The sequence below is a fragment of the Pungitius pungitius genome, chromosome 4, assembly GCF_949316345.1.
Source record: "Pungitius pungitius chromosome 4, fPunPun2.1, whole genome shotgun sequence".
NCBI lineage: Eukaryota > Metazoa > Chordata > Actinopteri > Perciformes > Gasterosteidae > Pungitius > Pungitius pungitius.
In genome coordinates, this window is record NC_084903.1 from 24205262 (window position 1) to 24228780 (window position 23519).

Consider the following 23519-nt stretch of genomic DNA (forward strand, 5'->3'; position numbering starts at 1 on the left):
TGCATCTGCATTGTTGCTCTGTTTTTTGTCTTTTGGCTTGTAAAAAAAACCTGTTATTTTTTTGAGTAAATATTTGATTGATTACAGTTAATTACAGGAAGGAGTTTTATTCAAACCGAAAAGAGATGCTAAGTTGTTTAAATCAGCGTTCAAACCATAGTGTAAACATTATATCAACAACCGCCTCACAAGCGGAAACGTTTACGATAACCGGAAGTGGGGCCATAAGGGCTTTTATCGCGAACTCTCAGACCGGAAGTGATGCAGCAGCAGCATCAGCAGCATCAGCAGCACCAGCTTGCCTGTGGTGCGAAGATGGCGGCTTACAGATACTCGCGGCCCCCGCTGCTCGCTCCGCTGCTGCTGACGTGCGTGTGTCTCTGCGGCCTCGGCTCCGTCCTCGGCTCCAAGCCCGCCGGAGTCCCGGCGGAGCTCCCCGACCCGCCCGGCCTCAGAGCCGCGGACCCCGCGGGGAAGGATGCACCTGCTCCCGCCGCCGCCGCCGCCGCTGCCGCTGCGGTCGTTGGGGCCTCTCAGCCTCGAAGGGCGACCGGCTGGAAGCTGTCGGAGGAGGCGGCCTGCCGGGAGGACATGTCCCGCTTCTGTCCCAAGCACACCTGGACCAACAACCTGGCCGTGCTGGAGTGCCTGCAGGACCGCAGAGAGGTAAGCGCGCCCCCCCCCCCCCCGCCGGGAGGTGACGGGCTTCTGCTGGGTGTGTCGCCCCGGTGGTTCGCGTCCACGCAGCGGGACACCGATGCTGATGTGAACATCTGCACCTGCGTCAGTGTCCGAGGCGCCACGCAGGTGGATTAAAACCTCTGCTCCTCCCGTGTTTACGTCATGCAGAAATACAGAATACACACATCCACACACATATGCAGTTTTTAATATATACTCAGTGTACTTTTACTGCACGTTTATCCGACTCCAATTTTAAGACTAATTTATTTATGCATTCGTCATTATTATTATTATTTATCTGGGGTTTAGATGTTAGTTTACAAAAAAAAGATTTCAATGCTACAATGGCCCTTGACAATTTAGTTAATCATTTATATGTGTCACAATTCAGTGAACTATTCAATACGATTCTCTGTAAAAGTTAAAGTCTGCACATTCAGGATAAAAATAAATCAGTGTAATATATAACTATATTGTCTCTGGGTTGTTTGAAATTCTATAAACTGAGTACATCTAATTGCTCTTCATCCACCTGACCGAAGCATGAACAAGTATTGTTTTATTCCTTTAATGTAATCTTTAGACACTAAACCTGCCCCAAAGTTATAACTTTAAAAATAATCCCCATCAATCTACGTCTGATTTTCTTTTAAATTTTCCTTCGAACCGTTGTTTCCATCCGAGCTTCATTTGCTGATTATAAAGGCATTTTAAGTGTAACCGACGGCAACGCACCGAGCGGATGTCTGCGAAGGACCATCCCCGTGCTGACGTCAGACACACACACACACACACACACACACACATTCCTTTGAGCGATGCCCTCTTTACTGAGATAATTACATCGCTTCAACTCCATGAACAGCTGTGGCCTCCCAAAGAGGTAAATGGCTCTTATAAATCTGCCTTCTCTGTGGGAAAAGACACACACACACACAGGCACACAACAGGCAGCAGAGCAGCGTGCTTACTCTTTAGTTATTTATTCGTGGCGTCTGTGGCCTGAAGAGATGTAAACAAACAAAGACAGGAAGTCACTTCGCCCGAGATCAGACCTGAGATCCGACCTGAGATCAGACCTGAGGTCAGACCTGAGATCAGACCTGAGATCAGACCTGAGGTCAGTCATGAGATCAGACCTGAGATCAGACCTGAGATCAGACCTGAGATCAGACCTGAGGTCAGTCATGAGATCAGACCTGAGATCAGACCTGAGGTCAGACCTGAGGTCAGTCATGAGATCAGACCTGAGATCAGACCTGAGGTCAGTCATGAGATCAGACCTGAGATCAGACCTGAGATCAGACCTGAGATCAGACCTGAGGTCAGTCATGAGATCAGACCTGAGATCAGACCTGAGGTCAGACCTGAGGTCAGTCATGAGATCAGACCTGAGATCAGACCTGAGGTCAGTCATGAGATCAGACCTGAGATCAGACCTGAGATCAGACCTGAGATCAGACCTGAGGTCAGACCTGAGGTCAGTCATGAGATCAGACCTGAGGTCAGACCAGAGATCAGACCTGAGATCAGACCTGAGATCAGACCTGAGGTCAGTCATGAGATCAGACCTGAGATCAGACCTGAGATCAGACCTGAGGTCAGACCTGAGGTCAGTCATGAGATCAGACCTGAGATCAGACCTGAGGTCAGACCTGAGGTCAGTCATGAGATCAGACCTGAGATCAGACCTGAGATCAGACCTGAGGTCAGTCATGAGATCAGACCTGAGATCAGACCTGAGATCAGACCTGAGATCAGACCTGAGATCAGACCTGAGGTCAGACCTGAGGTCAGACCTGAGATCAGACCTGAGGTCAGACCTGAGGTCAGTCACGAGGAGCCTTTGTATCGATCGATGATTACGGAGCAGCTTTGGTCTGTTTTTGTGTCACAGTGTGAATCTCAGGCGTCTGGAGAGGATTTTATTCATATACTAGATAGATTTAAATAAAGGTGAAATGAAATGAAAGATAACATTTGTCAACAAATTAAAAAACAAGCAGAATTGTTTTAAAGCAATGTTTGTTTGGACACATTTTCTTTTGATCATTCTGAATCTTTGGCTTTTTAGTCATTTTATTTGTATTCTTGGTAGTCAGAGAAGCTGTGGAGCAGCTGCTGCTTGGTTCTTTGTGTGGGAGGAACATATGTTTGTGTCCCTCTGTAATGTGTCACCTAATTTGCTTGAGTCAGCGTTTTTATTCTCCCTATTTTACATGCTTGTGACCTTTGACCTCCCCTCTCTTCCTGCAGGAATCTGAGCTCGCTCCTGACTGTAACCACGTGAGTGTTTTATATTGTTATGTGGTTCAAAGGCTGATTGCCGTGGTGGAATATAACCAAGTACACATTAAACATGACTTTATGGTCTCACCATGAACAATCACTTCCTGGTTCCAAAAATCCAAGATGGCGACGATCAAATAAGCAAACTCAAAGCTTCAAAACTAACGATGGACGTCACTACGTCGCTCCTTTATGAAACTGATGTTTTTACTCCCTCAGCTGCTGTGGAACTATAAACTCAACCTGACCACGGACCCAAAGTTCGAGTCGGTGGCCACGGAGGTCTGCAAGAGCTCCATCGCCGAGGTCCTTCAGTATTCATCTTCTCAATAAAACCTGCTTTCAAAATGCACCCAGATGAATGTTCCCACCTGTGCTCCCTCCAGATAAAGGAGTGCAACGAGGAGGAGCGGGGGAGGGGCTACCTGGTGTCCTGCCTGGTGGACCACCGCGCCAACGTCAGCGATTACCAGTGCAACCAGTACGTCACCAAGATGACCAGCATCGTCTTCAGCGACTACCGGCTCATCTGCGGCTTCATGGACAAGTGCAGAGACGACATCAACCGGCTGCGCTGCGGCAGCGTCAACGTGGGACACAAGGTGTGTGTGTGTGTGTGTGTGTGTGTGTGTGAGAGATCATTTAAGGTTCCGTGCATCTTGAAACCAGAAAAAGGCGACGAAGTGACGTTATTCTAAATAATTTGTTAATAAATATTCCTTCGACGATGTATTTCATCACCCAAACCTTTCAAATGTTTCCTGGGGCTCTCTCCAGGACGTCCACTCCCAGGGGGAGGTCATCTCCTGCCTGGAGAAGGCGCTGGTAAAGGAGGCGGAGCAGCAGGATCGCTCTCGTCCAATCAGAGAGGAGTGTCAGAAGGCCATCCTGCGGGTGGCAGAGCTGTCATCGGACGACTTTCACCTCGACCGACATCTGTTCTTCTCCTGCAGAGACGACCGCGAGAGGTTCTGTCAGAACGTGAGGAAGACTTTGTTTTATACACAGAATCTGTCTTTAGTTCTTTATTACAATGGACTTAAACCCTGAGATGCTAGAAAGGAAATAATAAAAGGATATATTTATAATAGTATGTCCCACTACTTTTTGGTTTTATTTTCTCTCAAATGTTATTTGTTTAAATCCAAAACACACATCGTTAAATATAGACCTAAAAATAGTTATTACTTATTGCGTGGATGTTCAATCAATGTTGATCGTAAATATTGAGGATGGCAGCAAAGTCATTTCTGAGTGATGATTTATTAGCAAGGAGGCGGTTCAGAGCTGCATTCTGTGTAGTGACCAGCAGGGGGCGACTCCAAGGGCGGGGCTTCACGCTGATTGACAGGTCTTCATGATGTTCCATGTAAGACGTGCTGTGACATGTGACATGTGACTCCTCCTCCACAGACTCAGGCCGGAGAAGGAAAAGTCTACAAGTGTTTGTTCAATCACAAGTTCGAGGAGGCCATGTCAGAAAAGGTACGTGTTCTGGTACGTGTTCTGGGACTGTGGGCCAGCTTGTCTCCTAACCCCCCCCCCCCCCCCCCCCCCCTCGCCCCCCCCAGTGCCGCGACGCTCTGACCACCCGTCAGAAGCTCATCTCCCAGGACTACAGAGTCAGTTACTCGCTGGCCAAAGCCTGCAAGACGGACCTGAGGAAGCAGCGCTGCAGCCTGGACACCAACCTGCCGCGGGCCCGCGAGGCCCGGCTGTCCTACCTGCTGCTGTGCCTGGAGGCCGCCGTGCACCGCGGTGAGTCTGCAGCACATGTTCCTAGAGTGCTCCCAACGGACCTGGAACAGCTCACCATTAAGATGTACACACAAATGTGGATTGAAGCTTGTCGGGGGGGGGGCGTGGCTTCTCTTTCGCCTTCAGGTCGCCCGGTCAGCGGCGAGTGTCAGGGCGAGATGCTGGACTACAGGCGGATGCTGATGGAGGACTTCTCCCTGAGCCCGGAGATCGTGCTGCACTGCCGGGCGGAGATCGAGGGCCACTGCTCGGGCCTCCACCGCAAGGGCCGCACGCTGCACTGTCTGATGAGGATCGGACGCGGCGACCGCAGCGCCACCGTGGACGGCGTCTGCCAGAGCGCCGTGAGTCCAAGGGGCCTCCGAGGCTCTGAGTCGTTACGTAACGAAGCGTCTCGGTGGATCGGATTCAACAACAGAACCTTTAACCTCCCTCTGCAGCTTCAGACTTTGATCCAATCCGTCGACCCCGGAGCCGACTACCGGATCGACCGGGCCCTCAACGAGGCCTGCGAGTCCGTCATCCAGACCGCCTGCAAGCACATCCACAACGGAGACCCCATGTGAGACGCACGCACGCACACGCACACACACACACACACACACACACGCACACGTTTGTTTATCTACGGAAATGATTAAAAAATGATATTTAATTATAGTATTTAATTGAATTTAATCATCGGCAGTACCTCCGGGGCCTAAAAGACACTCGTGCATCGTGTGTGTGTGTGTGTGTGTGTGTGTGTGTGTGTGTGTAGGATCCTGTCGTGCCTGATGGAGCACCTGTACACAGAGAAGATGGTGGAGGACTGTGAACACCGCCTGTTGGAGCTGCAGTATTTTATTTCCAGAGACTGGAAGTGAGTCTGAACCCACAAACATCTTTACAAGTTTAATATTATATTATATATGGAATAATTGTATGAAACATGTATACTATTTTACATATATATATATATAAAATATCTACTTGTTTCTTCCTCTTAAAGGAACAGTTCACTCCAGATTCAAATGAAACTCTTCTGTTGATGTGAACAACTGCGACTCAGAGGAACCTTTAAGATCCGTAGAGGAGCAGAGGGTTAAAGTCCTGCGTTGCTCCCTCAGATTGGACCCCGTGCTGTACAGGAAGTGTCAGGGTGACGCCGCCCGCCTCTGCCACACACACGGCTGGAACGAGACCAGCGAGCTGATGCCGCCGGGCGCCGTCTTCTCCTGCCTGTACCGCCACGCCTACCGCAGCGAGGAGCAGGGCCGCCGGGTACCAGCACACGCCATCACGCCTTCATCACTCATTCATCACGCCTTCATCATCACTCATTCATCACGCCTTCATTCATCACTCACTCATCACGCCTTCATCACGCCTTCATCACTCATTCATCACGCCTTCATCACTCACTCATTCATCACGCCTTCATCACTCACTCCTTTATCACTCATTCATCACGCCTTCATCACGCCTTCATTCATCACTCACTCATCACGCCTTCATCACTCATTCATCACGCCTTCATCACTCACTCCTTTATCCCTCATTCATCACGCCTTCATCACTCACTCCTTCATCACGCCTTCATTCATCACTCACTCATCACTCCTTCATCACTCATTCATCACGCCTTCATCACTCACTCCTTAATCACGCCTTCATCACTCACTCCATCATCACTCCTTCATCATGCCTTCATCCATCATTCATTCATCACTCACTCCATCATCACTCCTTCATCACTCACTCATCATGCCTTCATCATGCCTTCATCACGCCTTCATCACACCTTCATTCATCACTCCTTCATCACTCATTCATCACTACTTCACCACTCACTCCCTCACCACTCACTCCCTCATTCATTACTTCCTCATCACTCACTCCTTCATCACTCATTCATCACGCCTTCATCACTCACTCATTCATCACGCCTTCATCACTCACTCACTCATCACTCCCTCATCACTCATTCATCACTCACGCCTCTCCATCAGGGTGAAACCGGTCCTCCTGTCACAGGGACTTCGCAGCCTTGTTGTTCGCTGGTTATTTATCGTAATGAGAAAAGCGAGGATAAACCTGACTGAGGCCGACTAGCACACCGACTTACAGGTGCCTCACCTGTAGGGGGCACACGTTGCTTTTAACCCAAATAAAAAGAACAAAAATGAGTTATTTAAATACATGGACATAAACTGCGGCTCCTCCAATGATGATGGAACAGAATATCTGCTGTCAGGGTCAAGAGAGGATCAATAAAGCAGCTTCTATCAGGATAGAGTTTATGAAAACTGAACATTACGAGTGGAGTGATGTTAGTTCATCACTGATGTTTATTAGTGTGTGTGTGTGTGTGTGTGTGCAGTTATCTCGGGACTGTAAGGTGGAGGTTCAGAGGATTCTCCACCAGAGGGCGCTGGATGTGAAGTTGGACCCAAAGCTGCAGAAACTCTGCATGACCGACCTCGGGAAGTGGTGCAGCGAGAAGACGGACGCTGGACAGGTGAGACGGACGCTGATCCTCAAATATTGATGCAACCAGGAGGTCAGAGCTGCATCCTGTGTAGTGACCAGCAGGGGGCGACTCCTCTGCTCCCTTAGACGTCTATGAGGAAATGACTCTACTTCTGTGTAGTGACCAGCAGGGGGCGACTCCTCTGCTCCCATAGACGTCTATGAGGAAATGACTCTACTTCTGTGTAGTGACCAGCAGGGGGCGACTCCTCTGCTCCCATAGACGTCTATGAGGAAATGACTCTACTTCTGTGTAGTGACCAGCAGGGGGCGACTCCTCTGCTCCCATAGACGTCTATGAGGAAATGACTCTACTTCTGTGTAGTGACCAGCAGGGGGCGACTCCTCTGCTCCCATAGACGTCTATGAGGAAATGACTCTACTTCTGTGTAGTGACCAGCAGGGGGCGACTCCTCTGCTCCCATAGACGTCTATGAGGAAATGACTCTACTTCTGTGTAGTGACCAGCAGGGGGCGACTCCTCGGGTCCCATAGACGTCTATGAGGAAATCTGAGTGAATGATGGTCCAAACAGACCATAAAGGAGGGGATGCTTTAGGGCGGGGCTACACGCTGATTGACAGGTCGGCAATGTCCTTACTCTCACAAGAAGGAAACTCCTTTAAAAAGAAAGTAAAGCTTGAAATAATTTAAAGAGGCTCAGAGGAAGGTTGTAGCATGTTTTAAACCATTTAAATATGAATCATGTGGACTCTACTGACGGTTTCCCGTGTGTGTGTCCCGGTGTGTCCAGGAGCTCGAGTGTCTCCAGGACCACCTGGAGGACCTGGTCTCCGCCTGCAGGGAGGTCGTGGGCAACCTGACCGAGCTGGAGTCAGAGGTCATTAAAGCCGACTATCTTTGTGTCACCTGTTGAAACTTCCTGCTGAACTTCCTGCTGAACTTCCTGTCGCTCTGCAGGACATCCAGATCGACGCTCTGCTCATCCGAGCCTGCGAAGCCGTCACTCAGGCCCACTGCCATGTGAGTAGTGGAGATGGGATTGTGTCACTGGTTCAGACAGCCAATGAGATCCTCTACAGAACAAAGGTGTCAAAGAAGTGATGTGTGTGTGTGTGTGTGTGTGTGTGTGTGTGTGTGTGTGTGTGTGTGTGTGTGTGTGTGTGTGTGTGTGTGTGTGTGTGTGTGTGTGTGTGTGTGTGCAGGACGTAGCTGACATCCAGATCGATACCGGGGACCTGATGGAGTGTTTGGTTCAGAACAAACATCAGAAGGAGATGAACGACAAGTGTTCGGTCGGCGTCACCCACTTCCAGCTGGTCGGTTACCGTGACAACGTCCCTCACTTGTTAGTTAGGGGAGGTTTTACAAAGGCGGCATCAAATTTAAACGCAGACACTTGGACTTGTGCTTCTTTCAAAAGTTTGTTGTGATCTCACACACGATGGAGCTCTTTGTTGGAGTCCTTCAGGTCCTTGTTTTACGTTAGCAGGAGGAGAGAGAGATGCAAAATGATGTGAGAGATCACCAATAAATGCTCCACTTCCAGGTCCAGATGAAGGACTTCCGCTTCTCTTATAAGTTCAAGATGGCCTGCAAGGAGGACGTTCTCCGCCTGTGTCCAAACATCAAGAAAAAGTGAGTTTGAACGTAGAGTTCATGTGAGACGCTTCTTTTTCTTCCAATTATTGATCCCATTTTTGGTCCCATTGTTGGTCCTATTATTGATCCCATTATTGATCCTATTATTGGTCCCACAGGGTGGACGTGGTCATCTGCCTAAGCACCACAGTGAAGAACGACACGCTGCAGGAGGTCCGAGAGCAGCGTGTTTCACTCAAGTGTCGGAAACAGCTGCGGGTGGAGGAGCTGGAGATGGTAACACACACACACACACACACACACACACACACACACACACACACACACACACACACACACACACACACACACACACACACACACACACACACACACACACACACACACACACACACACAGTCCTTAGTCTCTAGTTTCTGGTCTTCTTCAGTGCAGCATGATGTTCATTTAGTGGATGATAAAGCAGGAGATGCTTTAGGGCGGGGCTTACTGTGATTGACAGGTCTCTACCTCATCATTGTTTTAACACTTTCACAGTGTTTTTGATTCATGAGAGTAACACCTTGTTCGCCTAATTATAAGCAGTTAGCAATGTGGTCTATAAAGCTGAGCGTGATGTCACAGTGACGGTGCCCCCCCCCTGCCCCCTCCCCCCCTGCCCCCTCCCCCCCAGTCGGAGGACATCCGGTTGGAGCCGGAGCTCTACGATCCCTGTAAGTCTGACATCAGCCGGCTGTGCCCCAACGTGGCCTTCGGCAACGCCCAGGTGAGGAGAAACATCTGGAGAGACGAGGCCTCCTGCTGAGGTTGGTGGTGTTAAACTCCTCCACCTCTTCGTCCTTTTCTTCTTCCACCTCTTCCTCCTCTCAGATGATCGAGTGTCTGAAGGAGCAGAAGAAGCAGCTCAGTCAGCGCTGCCATCAGAGGATCTTCAGGCTTCAGGAGGTGGAGATGACTGACCCTGAACTCGACTACCAGCTGATGAGAGTCTGCAAGCAGATGATCAAGGTGGGGGGGGCGGGGGGGCTAAGAGAAGGAAAAAGATGGAGGAAGTGGTCTTATATCACAAAACATGTTATTTCTTATTTGAATGATGTTAGACACACAAAGTGTAAACAAACCGATCCAGATGTGGAACCACTGGTTCATAGAATCACCGCATGCCTTCAATGTGAGGAGTGTAAGGCGCGGTCACGTGACCTCCGGGGCGCCTTGTTGGTCTCCTGCAGCGTTTCTGCACCGACGCCGACGCCAGGAGCCTCCTGCAGTGCCTGAAGCAGAACAAGAACAGCGAGCTGATGGATCCAAAGTGCAAGCAGATGATCACCAAGAGGCAGATCACCCAGAACACGGGTCAGTGTCCTCCTCTTCCTCCTCTTGGTCCTTCTCCACTTCCTCCTCATCCTCATCTCCCCCCCCCAGACTACAGGTTGAACCCCGTGTTGAGCAAATCGTGTCGAGCCGACATCCCCAAGTTCTGCCAGTCGATCCTGAACAAAGTGACGGAGGAGAGCGAGCTGGAGGGTCAGGTGATCGGCTGCCTGAAGCTCAAGTACGCCGACCAGGTGAGTCCGCACCTCCGTCACCACTGTCTGACACCTCCATCACCATCCTACCGACACCTCCGTCACCATCCTACCGACACCTCCATCACCATCCTACTGACACCTCCTTCACCATCCTACCGACACCTCCGTCACCATCCTACTGACACCTCCGTCACCATCCTACCGACACCTCCATCACCACGCCCTGCTCAAACCTCCTTCACCATCCTACTGACACCTCCTTCACCATCCTACTGACACCTCCTTCACCATCCTACTGACACCTCCTTCACCATCCTACCGACACCTCCGTCACCATCCTACCGACACCTCCGTCACCATCCTACCGACATCTCCGTCACCATCCTACAGACACCTCCTTCACCATCCTACTGACACCTCCATCACCATCCTACCGACATCACCATCCTACAGACACCTCCGTCACCATCCTACCGACACCTCCGTCACCATCCTACCGACACCTCCATCACCATCCTACCGACACCTCCGTCACCATCCTACCGACACCTCCATCACCATCCTACCGACACCTCCATCACCACCGTCTGACACCTCCATCACCATCCTACCGACACCTCCGTCACCATCCTACCGACACCTCCATCACCATCCTACCGACACCTCCGTCACCACCGTCTGACACCTCCATCACCATCCTACCGACACCTCCATCACCATCCTACCGACACCTCCATCATCATCCTACCGACACCTCCATCACCATCCTACAGACACTTGTTCTAAAGCCTTGTCTTTGAATGGCGTGTTTTCTTTGGTTCAGAGGTTGTCTCCAGACTGCGAGGACCAGATCAGAGTGATCCTCCAGGAGTCGGCACTAGATTACAGACTGGACCCTCAGCTACAGGTGCACTGCACAGATGAGGTATGCACACACACACACACACACACACACTCTGTTTCCTGTTTCTTTTTTTTCTCTTCATCGTCCTCCTCTCCTATTTCCACTGTCCTCGGTCCTCCTGCAGATCTCCAGGTTGTGTGCGGAGGAGGCGGCGGCTCAGGAGCAGACGGGTCAGGTGGAGGAATGTCTGAAAGTCAACCTGCTGAAAATCAAACAGGAAGCCTGTAAAAAGGTAAAAAAAGGTCAGTTGAATAATAACAATAACGATAACAGTAATAAACCTGGTCCCGTCTCAGGAGGTCCTGAACATGCTGAAGGAGAGCAAGGCCGACATCTTCGTGGACCCGGTGCTGCACACGGCGTGCGCTCTGGACCTCAAGCACCACTGCGCCGCCATCACGCCGGGCCGAGGAAGACGTGGGTGACCTCTCACATGATGAAGGGATGCCGCCACGTTTGTTGGTCTGTTTTAACGCGTCGCTGCGTCTGTCCCACAGAGATGTCGTGTCTGATGGAGGCGCTGCAGGACAAAAGGGTTCGTCTGCAGCCGGAGTGCAAGAAACGACTTCAAGACCGCATCGACATGTGGAGCTACGCCGCAAAGGTGAGGAGGAGGAGGAGGAGGAAGAGGAGGACGCTTCCTCTTAAAAACAGCTGGGGTTATTTAACTCGAGATAATCCTTAATTTGAAAAAATACAAAGTCCGCTTACCTCCGTGTCGCTGCTCACAGTCGCCTCCTGTCAGAGGCTTTTATCCAAAGAAACTTACAATAAGAGCATTTCAACCTGAAGGAAACAAACTCAGAAGAACAAGAAACAAGAAAGTACCAATTTCATCAAATAAGCCGATGTACAACAGGTTCTAGATCAGATCCATTATAAGTCCAGTTTAAGGTCTACAGTGTGTTAGTGTTTAGTCTGAAGAGGTGTGTCTTTAGTGTGAAGATGTGAAGGCTCTCTGTGGTCCTGATGTCATCACAGAGCTCCTTCCACCATCTAGGAGCAGGACAGCAAAGAGTGGAGATCTAGTCCAGTGTTCTGCTCTCAGTGAGGAACAAGCAGCTTGATGTTGGGATGGAGGGTTTGACCAGGTCCTGGATGGAGACTGGACCCCATCCATTCACAGCATGCCAAGTGAGAACCAGTGCTTTGAACTGGATGAGGCAGCCACTGGTAACCAGTGAAGAGAGGAGGAGTGGAGTAGTGTAGGAGAACTTAGGAAGGTTGAAGACCAGTGGAGCTGCTGCATTCTGGATGAGCTGCAGAGGTGGAATGGAGCAGGGAGACCTGCCAGGAGACAGTTACAATAGTCCAGGAGATGACAAGAGCCTGGATCAGTACCTGCGGCTCCTTCTGAGTGAGAAGGGGTCGTTCAAAGTTCATCTAGCGGCGTAAGCCCCGCCCACCACGTACAAAATGAATAGAGCTAAACTTTTTAAATTTAATTAAAATTTGCTATAAAAAAAAATGTTGTTTGCCTAAATGAAGACACAAATCTACCTTCATAGCGCGTCCGCCACCAGTCGTCACGACAACCTGTGTTTTCCGTCCTGCAGGTGGCGCCGGCGGAGGGCTTCTCGGACCTGGCCGTGCAGGTGATGACGTCGCCCTCCAAGAACTACATCCTGCTGATGATCGCGCTGAGCGTGTGCGTGCTCTTCCTGGTGGGGCTGCTGTGCGGTCGCATCACCAAGCAAGTGACGAGAGAACTGAAGGACCGGTAGAGGGCCAGAGACATGACTCCTCCCACCTCGCTCTGACTCCTCCCCCTCCTGCAAACCAGCCAACGCCAGCAACTACATGCGGAGCTCCTCAATTTATTCTGCTGCAGCCGCTGCTGAAAATTTGCATCAAATGCAAATCAGAAAAAAAACTCTTCAAAAATCCTCATTTGGGCGCAAACTGATCTTTTCATTTTAAAACCGCCCTTAGTTCCCGTCCGGAGGATGTTTGGAGCGGTCGGATTGGATCCTTTGTGAGCCTGAGGTCATGTTTCTTCCCTGCCTGATATTTAACTGAAGACTGGAGCATGAAGAGCAGCAGGACGTCGCTCACAGAAACTCAAACCTTCGGGTTTCAAATCTTTATGACGTGCTTGGTAAACCTTTTTCTTTTTTCTCGTCGTCCCATCCTCGTTCAGCCGTCCACGTCAACATTTGGGATTTTTCTGGATGGTCTTGCCATGCGCCGCCCCCCCCCCCCCCCCCCCAACACAATCCGTCATGTGACACAGAAACTTTTACACCCAAACAACAGTTTCAAAACAGCTGGTTTTCTGTAAAGTTCCTTTATTTTCAACTTTCATAGATGTCATGCTGTTGCTAACGGTGTTAGCATGTGAAGCTAAGTTTCATCACCCCGACTAAAAATTAAAAGGGGTTTACACTCCTGCATGAGCACAAATGGTAAATAAACTAAATGAATCCTAGCTTAGCATAGAGGCTGGAGTCTGGCACATAAAGCAGGCTACGCTTCAGGGTGGGGCTCCCTGGTGATTGACAGGTCTCTCTACCACATACGTAGCGTATCCAAGTCACTTCCTGTTCACTGGTTGCAAAAACCAAGATGGCGCATCACCATGACTACGTCCACTTCTCATACAAGGTCTGTGGTTGATAGGAGCACTGTTTACTTTGGACAGTCATGCTAGCGCTCTCCAGTTTCATGCTAAGCTAAGCTAATGGCGCCCTTGACTCCGGTCTTTAAAAACCAGCTGCTGCCTTTAAAAATACATTTAAAACGGCTTTGGCTGCAGCTCTATGATCTGAAATCAAAGATGAGATATCTCATATATATATAATCTCATCTCTGATTAAACAGATGTGACCCACGTGAGCAGAAACATCTGTACTGGGTGACTTTAACCAGGCCAAACAGACTTAACACATTAGTTACATTAATTGCAAAAACACAACAAATAGTTCAATCAAACAACAAAGGAAAGAATGTTTGGTTTTTGGAAACTTGGCTATAAGATGTTTGTCTTTTACTTTGATGGACTTTTGAGAAATAAGCATGTTTTTTCTCCTACAAGCGAATTACTTAGTAAAGAAGTGCCAACATTGTTTTTTTCTGCTTGAATATTTAATTTTGCACTTTAACTCGTGCCACATCTGCGTTGAGGTGACATCACAACAAGCCCGTCTCAATTTGTGAAGAAAAAAAAAACAGAAGCTCAGCTTTTGTTTTTATTAAACATTTCACAACGTTTTGGTTAAAATAATGTGAATGATTTAAAACCTGAGTTAAACCGATGAATAGTGTGAATAAACCCAATGTTTTCTGCTTATTTACAAACGTTAATGGAGCTGAAGATTTATTATTCTGAAATATTGGTGAAAACTCTGGTTTTTCAAGCTGAAAGCTGGCAGGAAACAAAGATGGCCGCCTTCACTGACAGTGGTGTGCTTTTTCCTTTTTACATAATATTACTATGTGAAACGACGACGTAAGAGATTTATCATTGTGAAGTTTGATTTCGTTGTACAGATATAAATTTGTCAATTTAATAAACCTGTCTGCTGATTTTTTGTATCTTTGACTCTTGAGTTTTTATTATGTTCTTTAGGTGTAAAGTAACTAAATACCATCAATTAAGTACTTTTTTCTCCCATTTTCCACTTTGAATCAACTGTCAATAATTATAACAAGTCGGTTACGTGAATGCAGGACTTTAACTTGAAGCAGTATTTCTAAATTTACACTTCTTTTTTTAAACATTTTTTCACCTAACACATTGACTTTTTTGGTCGAATATATACTTTTTTGTGTTTAACTTTAATTCCAACATATTTAGGCACTTATTTTTACCTTTTCTTGACCCAACATATTTTTACTTTTTTTCCCCATATTTTTTAAATACTTTTTCTTCAAAACTTTGGATGTAATATTTTGACATTTCTTTATATTTTTAAGCATAACATATTTGGACTTTTTTCCCCCCCAGATAACTTTCAAAAACATTCAGAACTTTTGACTTGTTTTCATTTTCTACCCAAAATGCTTGAACTCAACATTTTTCGAGGACAAAAGACAAACCACCTTTCTCTGAGGAAAGCTTTTTATTGTTGCTTCCCAATTTGTTCTGTACATGTAATGATGTCTTAAAGAAAAAGAATAAAGAAGCAGCCTTAACGCGTTTTATAACTAGATCTCTTATTAATGGCTGGTTAGCAGTCCGAGGAGTTTCCCCCAAATAAACATTTAAACAGGGAAACAAAACCCCGTATCTGGGAAGACGTCGTCACGTATTATTCATTATTCCACATGATTGAAGTGATTTGTGATCGCGGACTAAACTAAAAACTACAAAACCACCCAAATCTAAAAGTCAGCTTTACTTTCTCCTCCCTGAAATGAAGAATCACTAAATTAAAAAGGAGAATAAATTAGGAAGTAAAAAGGTCGACTGTAAAAATGCTTTTCTTTAACAAAAAGAAACCGACAGCGACAGTTAACGCGTCAATAATCAACGATGACTTGATGCAAACGTACAGGTAACACATAAAAACATCCCAGATAACTCAAGCATAACGATGTCGAGCTGAATGAGCCAACGTAAAAGTCTTTAGTCTGGTTCCTACTTGGAGCCGTGGTTCCTACTGGTTCCTACTGGGAGTCGTGGTTCCTACTGGTTCCTACTGGGAGTCGTGGTTCCTACTGGTTCCTACTGGGAGTTGTGGTTCCTACTGGTTCCTACTGGGAGCCGTGGTTCCTCACGGACACTTAAGGCACTAACAGTGTTTTTGTTTCACGTCTTTTGAGCCGATCTGCTGAGCGGAGACGATGAAGGACAAGAGGCGCCTCAAGCTGCAGTTCCTCAAACGGCCACTAGTTCAAAGACTGGAAAAAGTTTTCTACTAAAATTATATTTTCCCGCCCACACAATAAGTTGATTTTATTTAATGATGAGAATACTAAAGGCTTTAATAAAGACATAGTTTTAGAAGCAGATGTAGTTTACGTTCCGATTATCAAGAGACGGCGGATCGCTACAGAAGACGCCGTTAGCAGAGCCTTCTCAGCGCTGTAGACGTTAGCTTCCGTTAGCGGTTAGCAGTCAGGTTTAAGCTGGACTAGAAGGCGACCAACTACCGAAGACGGTTGAGGTTAAGAATTAACATCCAATGGTTGACGCAGACTGGTCAGTCATAGCGTGGCATCAGCCAGCTCCGACCAAGGTCTCGCTAACTATCCGGCTCTCCTCATTGGACTAGCAGCTGGGGGCGGGGCATAGAAAAGAGTCAATCAGGTCATTCTTGCCAAAACGCATCCAGGTAGTCGTGAAGTTTTACATTAACGCACACAAGTTTGATACTTTGACTCTTAAACAAGGAACCAAATACTTTCTAAAACAGTTGGTAACTGTTGATGTGCTCGTGTAACATTCAATGAAAAAAAAAAGAAAATGAAAAGGACTTTAAATTCTTAAATTTAAAAGTCTTTAAACTTCCAGGCTTTAAGCTAAGCTAAGCTAACAGGCTGCATTCTTACCAACCCTGCAACAAAAAATGATTCACCAAAATGCCAAAGCCATTTCTTTAAAAAGAAGCATGTGTTTGATTGACAGATGTTTCAGCCAATCACAGTTGGCCCTGTTGAGCGCCATCAGCCAGGTTTTCTCCTTTTTGCTTTCCTGTGTATTTTGTGCCTCTATCCAGTGAAAAAGAAAGACAACGTCCCGTGTTCTCCTACAGCGTCTGGAATCTCACCTTTTATCCACAAAAAAAACAAACTCTGGTGAGTTTTAGAGTCTGTTAAACTGTCGGGTGTCTTTTGATTGGTCCTTGCGTCTCGGGGGTTGCTAGGTGACCAGAGAGGGGGCGGGGCATCAGGAGGAGACGGCCTGGACGTAGTTGGCGGGGTAGAGGCCCACCTGGCCGCCGCTCAGCCGTCCTCTACACCAGCCCTGCTCGTCCTCCTCGCTCATCTTCAGCAGCTCCTCGCCTGGAGGGAGGAAGGTCACAGGTCACAGGTCACAGGTCACAAAAACCACAAACTTGAGTTCTAAACACAGAAGAGAAAATCATCTGACTTTAAAGAATTAAAATGATATATTTTGGTGCTCGGGTTCCCCCACGCAATGGACCTGCTTTTTGTAATTTAATATAGATCATTTGGTATCAAAGCGGAATCACTTTTGAAATATCGAAAGACAGAAACTTAACATTCGTATAAATTATTTCAAAGTCCAAAAAATAAATACTGATATTAATCAAAACAACACATTGGTGATGTAAAGTCTCGAATACATTTCATTTGTCATGGAAGTCCTTTTTGAATGAAGGAGCCTTTACTGGACTCATTACTGATTCTATTAGTTTGTTATTCTTAATAAAGCATCCAGTGGATGAGGAAGATAAAACCACTCAGGTGACTTCATTTACAACAACAATACCAGCAGCGAGGTGTATCAAAATAAAAGCATCAATTCAATGACTTTTTGTTCTTAAAATGCTTTTATTTCCAAAGAGGACTGACGACGTGAAGCTGCTGAATCCGTCACACACACGTCACAGAATATTCAACAATCACACAAGTCACAGAAATACAGCAGTTTATACCTTAAAAGTGAAGAGATTTATCCTCTTTAGTGTTGAAAGATGTGAAATTAGTTTTAGTTTTAAAATCCTATTTGTGAATTTGACAAAATGCCAAAATGTTTCTGTCACTCGAGGTGTGTGTGTGTGTGTGTGTGTGTGTGTGTGTGTGTGTGTGCTTCAAAGGGGAACCAATTAAAGAAAACTCATCTTTTCAGACGTTTTCAGGCTCTCAAATATAAACTTAAAAGGAATACTACAATATGTATGAATGTGTGATTTCATCAAAATGTGCAGCAGCAAGTTAAAAGTGATGAAACAAAAAGTCAGCCCCCCCCCACACACACTTTAAGTATTAGTAGGCGTTAATACCTGCTTTAAAGCTGAGCTCATCGGCCTCCTGGCCCGTGTAGTCATAGAGCGCTCGGACTCGCACCCCCTCTACCTGAGTCTCCTCCTCCTCCTCGTGCTCCTCCCCCATCACGCCGTTCACCGCCTGCACCTTCGGAGGACTCTCCTCGTCGGACCAGTCTGACGAGTAATCCTTCCCCCTGACACACACACACACACACACACACACATTAGTGCGCTTAATGAAATGTACTTCTCTTCACATATACAGGAGCTTTTTACAGCCAAAGGTCTTCTGCCAAGGAGGGAACACACACACACACACACACACACACACACACACACACACACACCTCTCTCAAACTACTCATTAGCCAACAGACTAAACTTCATGCTGCCTCCATGTGCGTCTCAAACACCGCTGTACTCCCTGTGTACGTGTGTGTGTGTGTGTGTCCTCCTACCTGCCGGTGTCCATGGTGATGGGGCTGGGCGGCGCGTCGCCTCCGCTGGAGGACACGATGTTGGTGAGGGTGACCACGTTGTCCTCCTGGCGTCCTCCTCGCTCCTTCCTGCTGATGGAGCGACCGGCCTCCGGAGACCACTCCTGCTGACAGCAGATCACAGACGGGCTCAGAGAGGGTCACGCGCTCCTCTCAGGGGAACATCTACGGAGTCGCACACGATCACACGTGAAGGAGGCTGCGCTCCTCCTCACCGCGACAGTAGCTGCCGTTTTATTGTTTACAAACGGTAAAAACCTCCAAAACGGCTGTGAGCCCCGTGTGACGTACCGATACGCAGCAGGATTCAAGTTATGAATGAATCCACTCAACCGGGAGGCCTCACAAGCACAGAAAAACCAGCATGTGTGTGTGTGGGGGGGGGGGGGGCTGTGGGAGAGGAGATTCTTTTCTCTTTTAAACCCTCATTAGTGGGGGACACATGCAGGATACATGTGGAGATGCTTCCCTCCCTCCTCCACCAGGAGACGCCTTCCTGCATCCTGTTGACCTCCAGAGTCCAAACAGCAGAAGAACGTGAACATTCCTCTGCACGTCTAGCCTCTCACTGAGGTCTGACAACACAAAGACGGTTTCTAACTATCAGCCTGAAGCCGAGCGGTCAGCTGACTGTCACCTGACTTCCTGCAAGCTGCGTAACACCTACTAAACCGGGTTTAACACACTGTAATGACACAAATACACTCTGAGGTGTCGCAGGAGCGAATCAACGTGGAGAAAAGTTAAAAACAAAGAAAATGCACACGTCTGTAGAGCTGCAGGGAAATCTGTGTGTGTGTGTGTGTGTGTGTGTGTGCAGACATTCCTGAGCCCACTCACAGCCCTCAGTCACACAACAGGTCTTTCACCAGAAGCCTGTTTAGTATTCAGTCCCTTCAACCACACACTGAAGGACTCCTGCAGCTCTGCTCAACATGTTCAAATGAATGACGTAAAAAACACAAGAACTAGATTCAAATACTAGTTTAAGGTGTGTGTGTGGGGGGGGGGGGGGGGGGAAGAACAGGACGGACGCACACACACACACACGCACGCACACGCACCTCAAACTGGGGCCAGTAACTGGGGCCAGTTCATGCTCATGCCCGGTCCGTGGGTGTTCCTCCACCATCGCAGGTCTTCAGCATCATTGGCTGCTTGGATGGTCTGACCCAAGTCCCGGTGCAGGGCTTTGAACCTGTTGGACAAAAGGACTGTCAATCATCATCAAAGTTCTGTCTGGATCCATCTGGACCTTGAATCTGAAATAAAAAGTTTCATATTAAGGTGTTTGTGTCAAACATAATCTGTGAGATGTAAAGATTCTCGGGAGAATGAGTTGTGTTCTAGAACATTCTGCTAATAACAGATGTGTTTGAGGTGTACAATGAAATCAGTGCCTGTCATTAGCCCCGCCCCCCTGCTACATTCCTTTCATCACTTCCTCTCCACTGTGCAAAGCTCAGACATGTTTTTGTTCAATATTTGGACAAAGATCCTGTTGGACTTCACCTGTATGGTTACCGTGGTAACAGCAGCTTGTTTAAACAGAACGAGAGGGTCAAGAGTTAATGGTCAACGCTGAGTTTTATATTAACTCTTGTGTACATACACACACTCGTTCAAACCTCCACATTTCTCTGTGAATCAGCCGACCGCGAGTCACTGTGTGTGTGTGTGTGTCTGTGTGTGTGTGTGTGTGTGTGTCCTACCCGTCTTTGACAGACAGGTCGAGGTGCGTGTGGATGTCCAGCAGGACGTCTTTGAAGAAGCGCAGCCTCCTGCGCTCGGCGTCCTGCGTCAGGTCGAACACCTGCTCCATGTCCTCCATGTAGCGGGGGTTACAGCGGTTCAGCTCATCCAGGGCCTTGGTGTAGCGCTGCTTCACCTGACACACACACACACACACACACACACTATGTACTATTTAAATGTCCCTTTGGGATGCATTTCCTTTACATTTCGGCCCATCAGAAGGACAGAATAGTCTCATTAAAGCTGAACAGTGATGTGGATCCTTCGGGGGGGTGGACCATTTCCTGAACTACCTGCAGCGCTCCGTCAGAGGGAGACAAGCCGGGTCACGTCCCTCAACACACAGGTATGTTCCTCTGGACTCTGACACACCCTCCTGCTGTGTGTGTGTGTGTGTGTGTGTGTGTGTGTGTGAGCTTCGTACTTTGTCGGCCTCCTCGCTGCAGCGCTCCACTCGGGTTGTGAATTTGCGGACTTCCTCCTGAGACTTGGTCGGGTCGGCCTTGGCGTGCGTTTCCCTGGTAACCGCCGTCCACTCCTCCTTCCTGGCCTGATGGTAGCTCTTCTTACTGGCGTCCACCTGGACCCACACACACACACACACACACACACACACACACACACACTTTGATGTGATTTCCTTCCATTAGTCACCGGGCGTCTTCATCACTTTTCTCACTAAGGCGTAATAATAATATACTAATAAGATTTAGTTTACAGCTCTTTATCGCTTGTGTGTTACATCGGAGAAAAGGAAGCTAGGGACGTTTCTACTTTGGGACACATGGTGATTTATTCCCATCATGCACTTCTGGGACATCAGTGACTTGTTGGGAGGCTCAACGCTTCGTTAGCGGAGGGTGAGCAGACTCGCATGGTGCGTTCAGGCTCTACTCGGTAACAATGAGTATCGGCTGAGAGTAACGTGTTTGGTTTTCTACAAGTAACAAATATTTATTACCAAAATATGTCAGACATAGAAGGAATTTGACTTCTATTTGTGGTTGGTGCATGACATCAGACGGTTTGATAAAGACTAAATAGTGCAGGGATAAGATGAAATATGTGCAGTGCTCTAGAATCCCATTTAAAGAAAGACTCGAATAGTCTCTGCACCGGTCTACGTTGTGACGCCACTGGCGAAGTGTGACCCCCCCGCTCCATGTGGGCTGTAACCACGGCGACGCTCACCTCCTTCAGCTTGCGGACCCAGGGCTTCTGCGCCTTGCGGAAGCCGTCGTCTGCGTCCTTGGTCTCCTTGAAGCCGCCCATCATCTGCTTGTGGAAGGCTTCCTTCTGCCAGTTGCGCACCTTCTCGCTGTCCTCGCACGCCAGCCGCTCGCGCAGCTCCAGGTGCAGCTCGCTCAGCCGGTCGGCCGCCTGCATGAAGGCGTGCCACGCTTTCTCCAGCGTCCCGTACTGAGGACCTGAGGGTGAGGAAAGCCAGTAACCGACAAGTAGCCCTGGACCAGCGGTACCATCACAGGTCGTATGGTGTCCTGCTCACCTTTCTCCACCACGCCCCTCCACCGCTTGGCCCAGTCGCTGAGCTGCAGAGCGTAACTCTTCTCTATCTTGGCCCTCTCCTGGAAGCAGCTGACCACCTCGGTGCAGAGCCGGTGGCCGTCGTCGATCCGCCTCACGGTCCGCTTGTAGTTCCCCGGCTGCAGAGGGACCAGAGACAGACGTCTTGGTCATTTCAAAGGGATCCATGAAACAGGAGCCTCATGTAGAGACACTGTGTACATCAAGAGGTTTAATAACTCAAGGGATTTCCTTTTTTTCTTTTTAAGCTGCGGACGTCCACCAATCACAGCGCTCCTCCTGCCCACATGACCAAGTGTCGTAGACCCAGGCGGTACTTTCTGATTCATGATTCATCATCAAGAGATGCAAACACATTTCCAAAATCCCCTCAGTAGAAACCTTTTACTGATGTGTGTAACCAATGGAACAACCTGTGTGCGTGTGTGTGTGTGTGTGTGTGTGTGTGCGTTCTGTACCTCCCAGAAGCTGTCAGAGCTCCCCGGGTCGTTGAGGTCTCCGTTGGAAGACATCTGAGGGTCGGCCTTACAGCACAGAATGATGGCGGCTACAGAAGACGCTGCAGAGAGAGACGGACAGAGACAGAGACCAGGAGCTGTCAGTCACTCTTCACAACCATCCATCAATCATTTGCATCACTGCACCTTTCACACAGTTGAGTTCAGATCAAAGGGCTCTTATGCAAACTGACCGACAAAATAAAAGCAGAAACAACAAATAAATAGAATCAAATATCCATTAAGTTAAAAAAAACTTTGTCCTGAAACTAAAGAAGCAAAACCGTTTGGACAACTGGAGTTAAAAATCAAGAATGAACTTAAAGTGCTCATAATAAATACAATTGAAGAAAACTATCAATTCAAAGAGTCCTGCATGAACACAGGTGACCTGGAGGAAGGTCCTGTGTTTGTGGCCCCACTATGTTACACATAGGGTCCCTCTGAGCTCTGTGTACAGCTACAGGGCCTCACATCGCTAACCCTCGCTGTGCCTCTAACAACACGAGTCTCCCAGTGACCAGCTGGCTCCCAGAATAACCCCAGTGGGCGTCGTGGTGCTAAATTAGACGCGGTGCACAACAGTAGCCTTGGTGATCTCTGCAGGGAGTGAGACAGAAACGCAGTCCGCCCAGAGGCAGCAGGCACTGACTGCTACATGCTACCCCCCGCTGTGCTCGGTACCAGGTCCGCTTCATGGGGGGGGGGGACATTCTAGAAGAGACAAACGCACAACATCACAACTCTGACGCTGCAGCTAATCCCCTTCTGCTGGGCTCTAAGTCTCTCTCCAAACTGTACAGACTTTACAGCACAGGTGGAGGTGATGCCCTGTGTGTGTGTGTGTGTGTGTGTGTGTGTGTCACAAGTGAGTGCCAAGTATGCTAGCAGCAATGCAACCAGCGTGCTGGAACATGAGTGAGAAAACTGACTTAGCCATGGATTGCTAATTACTGCTCCTTCATCCTACAGGACGGGTGTGTGTGTGTGTGTGCGCGATGGAGAAGAAATGCAAGAGAAGTCAAATGGAATGAAGAGGCCTTCCTTTACGGGTGTCAGTGAGGAAGGTTTGCAGGTCCTCACGTGGGTTC

At 48.2% G+C, this 23519-nt stretch overlaps 2 protein-coding genes across 2 annotated transcripts; one reads left to right on the forward strand and one right to left on the reverse strand.

Annotated features, from left to right (window-relative positions):
• Nucleotides 1–234: 234 nt before the first annotated feature.
• Nucleotides 235–14772, forward strand: LOC119228671 (Golgi apparatus protein 1-like). The gene is made up of 26 exons (XM_037488514.2): nt 235–666; nt 2941–2970; nt 3193–3279; nt 3360–3575; nt 3751–3954; nt 4387–4458; nt 4545–4731; nt 4858–5075; nt 5172–5293; nt 5492–5593; nt 5841–5994; nt 7094–7231; nt 7997–8083; nt 8164–8226; nt 8409–8522; nt 8753–8841; nt 8964–9081; nt 9479–9571; nt 9676–9813; nt 10035–10158; nt 10228–10370; nt 11158–11259; nt 11363–11470; nt 11535–11655; nt 11736–11842; nt 12795–14772. Exons 1-26 carry the CDS (start codon nt 262–264, stop codon nt 12960–12962), a joined length of 3510 nt encoding a protein of 1169 aa, XP_037344411.2. The 5' UTR covers nt 235–261; the 3' UTR covers nt 12963–14772.
• Nucleotides 14773–14903: 131 nt separating this feature from the next.
• Nucleotides 14904–22490, reverse strand: pacsin3 (protein kinase C and casein kinase substrate in neurons 3). The gene is made up of 9 exons (XM_062561931.1): nt 22390–22490; nt 21894–22050; nt 21578–21813; nt 20811–20966; nt 20344–20519; nt 19709–19829; nt 18593–18735; nt 18150–18328; nt 14904–17184 (listed from the first exon to the last, which is right to left on the reverse strand). Exons 1-9 carry the CDS (start codon nt 22441–22443, stop codon nt 17069–17071), a joined length of 1338 nt encoding a protein of 445 aa, XP_062417915.1. The 5' UTR covers nt 22444–22490; the 3' UTR covers nt 14904–17068.
• Between the last annotated feature and the right edge of the window lie 1029 nt (nt 22491–23519).